This window comes from Theobroma cacao, chromosome 9 (genome assembly GCF_000208745.1).
Source record: "Theobroma cacao cultivar B97-61/B2 chromosome 9, Criollo_cocoa_genome_V2, whole genome shotgun sequence".
NCBI lineage: Eukaryota > Viridiplantae > Streptophyta > Magnoliopsida > Malvales > Malvaceae > Theobroma > Theobroma cacao.
In genome coordinates, this window is record NC_030858.1 from 1,954,965 (window position 1) to 1,966,645 (window position 11,681).

The 11,681-nt window shown below is 35.1% G+C and overlaps 1 protein-coding gene across 1 annotated transcript; it reads right to left on the reverse strand.

Moving 5' to 3' along the window:
* Positions 303–2,223, reverse strand: LOC18587918 (BURP domain protein RD22). Its single transcript, XM_007011975.2, has 3 exons — positions 2,059–2,223; positions 1,859–1,964; positions 303–1,378 (listed from the first exon to the last, which is right to left on the reverse strand). Exons 1-3 carry the CDS (start codon positions 2,095–2,097, stop codon positions 510–512), a joined length of 1,014 nt encoding a protein of 337 aa, XP_007012037.2. The 5' UTR covers positions 2,098–2,223; the 3' UTR covers positions 303–509.

The window sequence follows — 11,681 nt, forward strand, 5'->3', positions numbered from 1 at the left end:
GAGGGTGAAAAATCTGCCATCCAATCCACCCCATCATCTTTATTACTTCATTACTTGCAACATCCTGAGGCTTTCATGGCTAATCATTTGGGCAAATGTGTCTTTTGGATGCGTTGATTGTTTCCAGGAACCTAAGTGGCCCCTCTTTCTTTTCCCCATGAATTTACCATCATTCACATGTCAATGATATATATCATTGTTATTGAATTGTCTTTTCATTTGGTTATTTGTTTTTAGTACCTTCTCAAGTGGTTTTCATCATGGGATAGAACTCTAATAGATTTACCACCAAACCGTTGTGATACAAAAAGTAACACCATTTTATCTATTACTGAGTACATGATTCATCATTCATTACAAAAGTGAACATATAGATTGTGGATAACTAAACCCGTGGGTTTGAGGTATATTATTATAGAACAAACTGGATATGGCTTTAAGCTGTTTTAATGCACACTATACTTAGTTGACTGATGAAATTAAAGGGTCTCAGTGTACTCTTCAGGCTTTTACTTGGGGATCCAAACAATGTGATCCTGAGGAAGGAAATGGCAGATAGGAATGGTTCCTGGCTCAACTTTAAGGACTTGGAAAGCCAAATGCTTTGGGTTCCATGCTGATGTATCTGTGTGGCAGATTGCTACTGCTTTGGCTTTTGTCCCGTCAGCACCCTCCAAATGAACCATGTAAGCCCTTGTTGTTTCTGATTTGTGGCAATAGAAGACAGCATATGCATAATTCTGCTTATGGCACACTACAGATTTGTCACCTCCCATCTTCTGCACTCCAGCTGCTATTGTGTACTTCTGTTCGGGGGTTTGTTTTTGCACCTCTGTAGAGATTGCGTAAGCATTTTTCCCGATCTTGGAAGTACTAAAGTCAATCATTGACTCTAGTGAGGTTGCACAATATTTGTCCTCTCCTTGAATTTGGGGCTGTTCACACTCCTTAATTGTGTTCTTCATTATCTCAGCTTCCGCTGATCCAGGTTTCACTGAAAACTTGTTCAAAATTTCTGGCAACTTGTCAGATGAAAATGGTATCTTTTGGGCAATTTGGCGAGGTAAGAAAGTTGCCGTCTCTGTATTTTCAGTGAAATGCAGGGTCATTGTTGCTCTGGGATGCATATCCTTTTCCAGAAAGAAAAGAGCAACATTTGGATCATCATGGACTTGAGTCTCGGTGGCTGCATAAATGTACTTAAATGGTGAGGCTTTAACATATACCGGCTTTCCCTTGTGTCCTGTGTTCACAGATACTCCTCCACCTTTGCCACCCACATTTACGGAGGTGCCACCACCTGGCTTTCCTTTTCCTGTATTGACGTTTACACCACCTCCCCCTACATTGACAGAGGTACCTTTGTTCTCCATGAAGTCTGCAAATATACCAACATGTGCTAGGAGAGCTTAGATGATTCTTAATAGTACTATGACATGCTCATGAATGCAGCAGTTTACTTAAGTTTTTTCATGATAAGTTGATACATACAGAACATATATTCCATTCCTTTTCCTGAAAAAATTGCAACACGGAACATATTTTTGTTCATACTCTCATATTAAATTCAAGAAAACATAATATATTTTAGCACTTTACATTTGAACTTTTTGATACACAGATTAACAGCCTGCTTCACTGATTACATGATTGTGTGCTCTGTTAGACTATTAAGCCAATCCTATAGGGAAAAGAAAGGTGTGATACTTCTTAAGTCCTCACTTCCCTGAACCTCTCAAGGTAAGAGTTTTTTCTCATAAACCATGGTGGTGGGGGCACAAAACTATTGCAGTAGCTGCTTCCTTTTGGTCAGTAAAAATGACTTAAGAAAATGAATCCTTGGGTATTGAGCACTCACCAGGATGTAGCAAAACTTTGACGGCCTTCGGCATTGGAGTATTTGGCAGCACATAGTTCCAATATTGCTCAGGTGATAAAGCAGCATGGCTTACCACCACCGCTAGCTGCAACAGTAAGTTCAAATCAAACCTCATTAGTTCTGGCACTCTTAAACAACAAGTAATTCACATCCAAATCCACTTCAAAGACAAAACTTACAGCCAGAAAAGCAAGAACCGGGGAGAGATTAAATTCCATAGAGAACCGAGTGTATGCAATAGCAAGACCTCAAGAAGAGCAAGACAGAGAGAAAAAGAGACTATGAAACCTACGATTACATGGAAAGAAGAGCTAAGTATGCTCCTAATTTATAAGAGGTGTTCTAAGACCAAGTACTTAGGAACAACAGTCCAACAGTAGTATTCAACCGAAATAGTGTCTCCTCAACTGCCACTGGTTTCACTTAAATGCAGTCTGTGTCATATGGGCTTCGGTGGAGAGAGACGGGGAACGGTGTGTTCAATTTGCTTTGGCTAACATAATTGATTGGGCCATTGTCTCACCAGCGATGGCTTTAATTTGGACGAAATAGCAGTCTCAACAAGAATCTGTTTTAATTCTTGTGGACTTTCATTGACATTTACTAAACTAACAACTACCCAAATTTATGAGGGTTGAGTTTGCGTTCTTATCTGGTATTTCGCTAATTGAGCATGGGTTTTGGCCTTTTCTAAATGGGTTCGTTTAGCAATAATTGTATTACATTTGGGAGAGTTTCACATTCTAGTAAGATCATTGTCTTTAGGAAAATTTTGTGGAGTGGCAGATTGACAGGATTGTTGTCAGTAGTTGCCCATCAATGCTAGTATTTATGAAAATTGTTTGGGAGATATTAGATGAAACATGAGCCACCCGATGTGAAATACGTGAATTGTATGCGAAAATGCATTGGAAGATAATTCAACATGCATTTATGATCTGGGCTGCCACCTCAAATTTGGGAACTGAATTTAAGAGGATTGCCTACTTAGAAAATGTTTATAGCACCTGACAACACCCTAACCTATAGTCCTAACTCCTAATCAGATAAGATTACAACAAGTATTTCATCTGTGATATTATATATTATAAAAATATATTCTTTAAATAATATATCCCCACCGAATGAAAAGCCGTGCACCGCCCTTGCACTTGAGACCATACACGCTCGTGTCATGGAGACTGGAAGTTAGAGGTTAGAACTTGGAAGCCATTTTTCTCCTTTTCTTTATGATCAGTCTCTGGTTTTTATTCTAGGCCTCGAGGCTAGAAGAAGCTGGAAGAAGCCTACAGCCGAAACTAAAACCTTAATTTACATGTTTTTTAGAAAGTGGTTTGGACCATTTAGGTTCTTTTGAATTCTGTCTGTGACCCAACAAATCTAACTTTCCATGCTGCCTGAACCCATAGTTCGTAGACACAAAACTGGGCCTGAAAAACCCAACCAAGTTTCGGTAGATAGGTTGTAAATTAAAGAGAAATGCGGAATTCAAAACCTACTAGCTATGTGATTATAGGATTTTTGAGCTGAATGTCAAAAGGCCTATGACAACTATTTTAATGGTGAAATTTGTATTACAAATTAATAACGAGGCTTTAAGATCAAAACCCAATCTTTGTAGCCTTTTGTTTAGGTCGGTAGAAGTGTCAAAGAGGGGGGGCCAGTTTTAGCCTCCTAGGTTCTTTGTTTTTAGTCTCTATGCTTTGTCCAGCATCTAACCTAAAATCTAAGTTAAGCAAAGCTTTTGAAGTTTCTTGCATGTGATTATGTGCCTAAAACAACAAAAGTTCAACCCTAAAACCAAAATGAACATGTGGCTTGAACTTTGAAGGCCATGCATGGTTGGCCGTCCATTTAAATTTTGGGAGGGAAGAAAGGTTTGGCAATGGCCTTGCCTTTCTTTCTTTTTTTAACACCTATATGAACCCACATTCAATCCTATCTCTTCGGTGGGCTAAGCGCACTATCTTCATTTTTTCATCTTTCTCACATGTAAGCCAATTTAGGTGTGTCTAAAAACCTCCTTTTTTCCCACTAATAATCTGTCTTTTTATTTTTAGTCTTTAATTAAGACCCTGTTTGTTTGCATCAGCAATTGCTCTGGGTGGGGATTTGTGTCATCCACTCATTAAAAGAATTTCTTCTTGTGATATTAGCACTGCAATTTTGGTGATCAAGTTATCAAGTCAATCTTGTTGGGATATATTTCTTGGCAAACCAACATTGGTGGGGCGGTTTTTGAAGAATGCCCCAATTTTGTTCTTTGTTGCCAGTAATAATCACTAGCACAAAGCAGTAAAATTCTTTCTATTGGAAAGAAAAATGATTAAAGCAACTTCATTGTGTATGTAAAAAAATGTTCATCTTAGGGACCAATTCTTTTGTTGTTTCTCCATGCATTTCTTCACCCCCCCACTTTCTTCAGTTGATGGAAACTCAATTCCCCAAATCAATCACTATCCATAGAGATATTGAAACCCTTTTTCTCCTTTTCCTAATACAACATATTACCACTATTTTCTTTCCTTTTTTTTTTCCCGTTATATCCCTCGTTTAATTCTTTCGATTTTGTACCTCTTTTAGATATAACAATCCGAAGTTCGAATTTTAAAATTCGCAGCTCTGATGATTATAATGTTACTTATAAAATAAGTGTCGAACTTATATTTAATCTATTCTTTTTATACATGAGGGAGTGTAAGGGTGTCCTTTCATTTATTTTTATTTAATAGAAAAATTTTAATCAAGTTTAGCATGTTAAGAGCTTCCAATTGGCCATACTACTAAAGTTTGTGCAGAACCCATATCTCTTATATTTAGTATTGAGTAGTTTCACACCAATTTGACACTTAGACAAGCTTCTTGATACATAAGGGAAACTTGATCCATCTTTAAATTAAGAATTAAGATAGTTCTAATATTTAACTTACCCTAAAGTTGTTTATTAGTTAATATTTTGATTTTTCTTGCTTGGAGTGGTGGCTTTTTGAAAGAATTAATAAAGTAAAAGAACAAATTCACAAAAAGGATGAGAGCAAAAAAAATTATGCTTAGCAAAAGCCAAGGTTCATGAACTATACAATCACAATATTGCAACGATAATATTAAATGGGTTTTAATCTTTTCCACCCAAAAGGAAAAGGGAATTTCCCAATTTTAGAAAGAACAATAATGGGTAAAATAAGAATATTTAATTTTTTTTTCATTGTTTGATACAATTAATATTCTATATTTTTCTCCATTGCTAAGGTTCCCTATAAGTTTAATTGTCAAGAACAATAATGGGTAAAATATGATCCTTGAGCTAACTGTTCTTTGGATTGGGAATCTGTATGGTCTATTGAAAAAAGGGTAATAAATAATTTATTAATATACATATATTCCTAAAAAAAGGAATCTGCAAATTGGTTTGGACAAATATGCTTTAAATGATGGAGGCAAGGCAAGTCTCCACGACTGTCTAATCAAGCTTTGTGAAGTGATTAAAACCATAAACAGATACTCAGTCTCTTGGGGAAAAGAGATAAAAGCTTTGAAAGAGTGGAATATATGACCCACACAGATTCTATGTCTTATATAGTAATATAGTTGCCCTAGCAAGGCAGTGGAAGAAATGATTCTCATAAAGTTAAGATTTTTCTCTCCTCCCAAAAATTAAACCCATGGCCTATTGGGGAATTTCTTTGCTTACTTTGGGTTTTGTTTATTTAATCTGTTTTTCCTCTTCCCTTCTTTTTGTATTTTTTTTTTCTTTCTAACCCCTTTTTCTGTTCTCATATCAACATGTCTTTATCAAATAGATACATCATATGTGCACAATGATTTCTGATGGAACCCAAAGTGTTTCTTCTGTGTTTGTTTAAAAAAAGGGCTTAAAAAGCTCATATTTGAACTTCTTAAATAGGAGGGGGTGAGGGAGATTTGCAATCATATGAGGTGGGAAGAACCCATGGAGAAAAGCTTTCCATGTGGGCAAAGGTCCACATGGACAAATTCATCACCTAAATTTTTATTCTTTATCAAAGTATCTTTTCTCATCATCTACACACTTTCTTTTTTTTTTTTTTTTTTTTGCCCATAGAAAAATCGCATGCAATAGTATAGAAAAAAAAAATTAATGGAACCACAGAGAGAAAACCAATAACAAATAAATTTAATTACTAGTGATCATATTAATTGGTTAATGGGTTCATTTCTTTTCCCATTGTTTAGCAACTAATGCAAGGTGTCCAGCATTTCAATGGAGGCTAGCTGCAGCTGCTGCATGCAAACAACCTAATTGGTAGATATTTTCCTCCTTTTTGCTTATAGGGTTCATAAAGAAAGCCTAATTATGTCAAAATATAATGCAATACATAACATGGGGTGTGTGATTGAGCAACCATGATAATGCCCTTTTTAGAGTCAGCAAATATAAAAGTATATCTTAATTAATTATTAGTAGACTCATGTGGTTTCCAACACTATTAATTAGCATGACCATAGAATTATTTCATTAATATAAAAAGCTACAATAAAATTAATTTTTGTATAAATCTAGAATAATCGGATGTGCGAGAATTTGGATAAAAATTTTAAGATGGAGATTTAACACTCTTGATAATAAAAAAAAATCTGAATTATTAGCAAAATAAAGGTATTATATGTTAAGCTTGATTTGATGAGATGAGTTGTTTTATCACTTCAAAAGCAAGAAAGAAAACAAACCCTTAAAACCAGTATTTTACATAAATGTTTTTAAAAGACTTATAATGTGCTTTACTTGATTATATATGTATGTAGTTGATTATTTAGGATGACGTTTACGATTTAAGTTCTTTAATTAGTGGAAAGAGAACCGTATAATAAATATAATTAATTTCGTGCCTTTATTAATGTTATTTTCATCACTTAAGTACTCGGGAGATTAAAAATATGTAAAGTAGAAAAGCATGAAGCTAGCTGGATAAAGTTAATGCTTGAGTAGGTAATTGAATTAATAAAACATCCAGAATTGAGAATAAAATAGGAATTGAAGAAGAAGAAGAAGAACAAGAAGACATCAAACTTCTTTGTGCATATTAAGCAAATTAATTAACCATTACTTTTTAATTATAACCTACAAAGTCAACAACAGATGAAAAAGAAGTTGTTTTGCAGCAATATGAACGGCAGCCTCTCTTCTGCTTTCTAACATGAAAGTTAGCTTCAAAAAAAGGCAATATCAAGACAAAATTAATCAGAGTAAAGAATTCCCATTTTTCTTTTCTAAATATTGAAATTAATTAATATGTAAAATTGGTTTCAAATACTATTTACTCCTTCTGTCTTTTACTGCTTTAAACGGGTCCTAACTTCACAGTGAAGCTGCTTTCATTTGAGAACTTTTCATTGTGCTTAATCACGCTAGACACCACCTTTTTCCCATTAAACACCAATTTATTAGTAATCTTTGGGTGTATAACTTTACTTAAGTAATACTTCCAAAGTGTGTTGCTTTAGTTTCCTAATCTTTCCTCACGACCCCACTAAATTTCCATGATGATTAGTTTGATTTGAATATATCTATATTTCATTTCACTAATCACACCAATATTAAATTGCTAATGATAGTTTTTAGAGGATCATTACATTTTGCTTTCGGTATTAATTTTTTTGTCTAATCAAAGTAAATAGCGAAAAGATCGTCAACTATCAATATTGAAATTTTTTTTTCAAGTACTTTTACAAGTTAAACTACTTAATTCTTTGCGCATGCGAGTCACTATTTTCTATTAGATAATAATTAATGGGTTTAGGAGTGCATGGACTTTATAAATCACAAGCATGCATATCAGTATTTTTTTTTTTTTTTTCCTTTTGGAAACTTGGCAGTTCAATGCCAATAATGAAATATGAAAACACCAGCCAAAAGTAGAAGGAAAAGCTTAAAGGAATAGTTGATTTCATAGAGAGCAAGCACAAATAAGATTGGGGATGGAGATCCTTTTGATTAAAAATTAAGTATATATATTTATATTCATGTATGTAATACTTTAGCTATAATTGGTTTAATATTTTGCACTTAAACTCAACCAATCAAATTGAGCTATGACCAAAAGAGGAAGAATTAAGAGTACTTACAATAAGAAACAGATCGAAGGGGAAAATAACATTAAGAGGATCTTTTCTTGGCTTGTTTCTCAAGTATGTTGAGGTAGCCGGCCAAAGACAAAGGAGAAGGCTGACCAAATTAGTATGTTGTTGAATGCCTCATGACTTGATGATTTGATTTTTGTGAAGTCAAAACGATTCTAGACTTACAATTGGGGCAAACCCTCTTGCATAACCAAGATTTCGGTGGTATCTTTATCCTCCCTTTTGTTGTTTAATCATCATTTCGGCATAGACTTTATCACATTCATGTTGTCTTACAGTCATACTGCATTAACCAGGGGGGGTTTGAGTCTTTTTTGTTTTACATTACTCAATCATAAACTTTTCCCACATTTTTTTGATTGATTGACTTTCAAGAAACATGATCAAAGATCAACTAATTATTTGTATGAATTGTGATTGGAAAGTTTTGAATAAAAATGGAACATTATTTGGCAACTGAGAAAAAATGTTTTGTTGGAAGGATGCGTGTGCTTTTTTTTTTTTTTTTTTTCAGAAGAGAGGGTTTTGGTGGGGTTAACATGATCTTGCTTACGATCTTTCCATTTTGTTGTTTCGATGAAGATTTATTAGGTTAAACAACTTTTTTTTTTTGAGGGGGGGGGGGGGGNCGATCTTTCCATTTTGTTGTTTCGATGAAGATTTATTAGGTTAAACAACTTTTTTTTTTGAGGGGGGGGGGGGGGGGGAGGTAAGCACATCTTAGTTGATTATTTTATACCCCTAAATATGATTAAGCCTCCACTTTTAATGGCCCTACTAGTTGTATTAGATCATTTTTTGTTGACTAAAATAGACCCATAAATGATTTCAAATTTCATCACCAAGGATAGTGCCGAATTAGGGCTTGTTTGGGAACTATATCATCTGTTGATTAAATTCACATGTTGACAGTGATAGAGATGGAGATGAAGCTTCTAAGAGTCTTTTAGAGTTTCTATGGCTATGATTTGATTTCATGTGGACTATATATATATATATGTTCATGATGACCAACTTAAAAGAAGATAGGCATGGGGTGCCTTTGTAACCATTTAGTGGTATTCAAGCCTTCCAATGTTCTTCTTCCATTAAGTTATTATACATCCAACAAAAACAGTGTGCTTAGGTAAAGTAAGCATAAATAATTAAATAAAACAAAGCTGACTTTGAGAGTCTTGAATGGATGCTTTAAATAATTTACAAGTGAAGCGAAGTGAGGTGAGGTAGATCCCTTGAGATCCTCATTACTATTTTCTATTTTGCTCCACAAAATTGTGCCTTTTCCCCCCCTTCCTTCAAACCCATACAAATATCCCCACTAGGAAGAAAATGTTCAACTTTTTTTGGCCATTAATCAATAAAATTATTAAACATGAACATGATAGGCATATAGCTTAAATTTTTCTATATGGTTTATACATCTTTCTATCCTTCTAAGTATTTTTTTTTTTGAATTAAAATTTTTCATCATTAAAGAATATTTAATCGTGTCGTAATCAGATTGTTTAATTATATATTTATATTTTCTTAAAGAGGCCCACATGGTAGGTCTTGTTCCAAAGAAGCCCATATTATTGGCTGGTTTGGGCTTTGGGAACTACCTTTCAGGGGCCCCATCCCACCCCATGTAAGGGTACAATACAATAATCAAAATTAAAAATCCTTTCTCTATCTGTGGTTTGTCTTGGCTACAAGGCACTAGCACAATAGGCTAAAGGCCAAAGCCGAGGCCAGTTGCGTTCCCACTTGAGAGGGACTAAGGAATGTTACTATATTTAGCATCAACTTTTAATCTCAAACTGCTATTGTTTTTTAGCTGTAAATAACATACACCTCTCCTTGCGCCACTTCCTTCTATATTGGAGAATAGGTCTCTAGGCCTTTATGCCTCCCCTTTCTTCTTCTTTTAATAGATGCTACTGTACCTGTATCAATGATCATGCACTTTAAACTTTCGGCTCTTCCTGAGCCTTTCCCCATTGCAATTTTTCACATACTTTTTAGCTACTTCCATACGGTTACAGCATTCTTTTCTGTTCTCTTTTTACACTCATATATACTATATTAATAGATTGCAGCATCTTTTGCTTATAGATGATTTCCAGGTAATTTGATCAAAGGGATTCAAATATGTTGAAGGATTCTTAATTTGAGGATGAAAATTGTATGAAAATTTCTTCATTTTATAAAAGAAAAGTATACTCCGACCACTTGAGGTGTGAATATTTTCCTTTCCTTTTGTTATTTAATTAGGTTGCACTCCTTTTAGATGATGTTTTTAGTGTGTTAAAACCAAGGAAAAACAGTGAGACATGAGTTGATGGTTTCCCTTTACTGCTGTTATGTTTTTTTATAGTATGTGCCTTATGTTTTTTTATAGTATGTGCCTTTTCTAACACTTGCTGTAAAGGAAGACTGGGTGTTCTCAGCTTTTTTTTCTTTATTTTACCTTGCAAGAATTTTCCCAAGTGACACATCAAGCAGGAGAAAAAACAAGCAATAATCTCATCAACTAACCTTTAAAGTCGTGCAGATGTCACTATACAGACGTCGGGGAAAAGGGGCAGCAGCAAGATACAAATCTTCTCAAGGCCTCTAAAGAACATATGGTTCCTGCTCACCAAATTATTAGGCAGAGGCTTTCATTTAAGACCCTGATTTATGCTGCTGCAATATCAAGTGCCAAGGGCTCCCTTCCATGTGTCCTCAGCCCTCTAAGTGGCTTAGAAAATTTCAGAAGCATCTTTCAGGGTTGGGACATTTACACAAAAGGGGTCCAACTCAATCACCCAAACCCTGGCCTAATTATTAAGCACAGCCAAAATCTACAAAAATTTAATCAGGCTGAAGATAGAAATCAAGTTCAGTCAAAAAATTTGAAAAAAGAAAAAAGAAAAAAGAGGAGTCCAACAGCTATTTTCTTTTTCTTTCTCCACATACATCAGGACATGATAAAGTTAACAAATTGAATTTGCTTACTGATTTTGACAACCAGGGTTTGGGAGACAAGCATTGCACCGGTAATCAAAGGTTTTGAATTAATAATTCCTTTGCAAACATTACTACTACTTGTGGTAAAGGAACTTGTGATAAAATCCAGCCATGACTTTTCAATGCATTCATGAGACAACGCCCCCAAGAGTCCAAGTTGTCGAAAATGGAATTTTTTAAAGCAATGTATAGAGAGAGAGAGGGACGATACTGTGCAGACGTAAGGCAAACCATGAGAAGGACAGGCTGCTGCTGCTGTTTGATTGCATTCTTCAAGCAGTACTAGTTGTTGTTTAGAGCAAATATCTTATCCTATACGTGGTGAATCCGTCCTTACATTGAAAGATATTGCCAGGAAAAGAATCCTGTGGTTAATTTCAACATTTTAAATTTTTTTTTGTTTGACGAGATGTTTCAGTTGCTCACAGGCGTTCATGAAACGATCAGGATTCACGTCAGGAGCGAAAACAAGCGGTGTTAGCATATATAGCAGTCCCTCCCTTTTTGCATGATACAAGCCCCCTCGATGTCCCTACCCCTCTCCGTACACAGATATGTATGACATTGTAAGGAAAAGGCCCACCCGCCCGGCCTTAATCTGGAGCCTCCCCCAGCAGGTGACAATTTGTCTATTAGGGAACGTATGCTTGCTGGACTGCAAAATCGATGGCAAGTCCATTTTTTTTTTAATTCG

Coding starts and splice junctions, on each gene's coding strand:
- LOC18587918 (XM_007011975.2), bottom strand. CDS start 2,097: ATGGAATTTAATCTCTCCCCGGTTCTTGCTTTTCTGGCT. Junction 1,965..2,058: donor CGGTTCTTGCTTTTCTGGCT/GTAAGTTTTGTC, acceptor TTACTGTTGCAG/CTAGCGGTGGTGGTAAGCCA. Junction 1,379..1,858: donor CAAAGTTTTGCTACATCCTG/GTGAGTGCTCAA, acceptor GTATATTTGCAG/ACTTCATGGAGAACAAAGGT.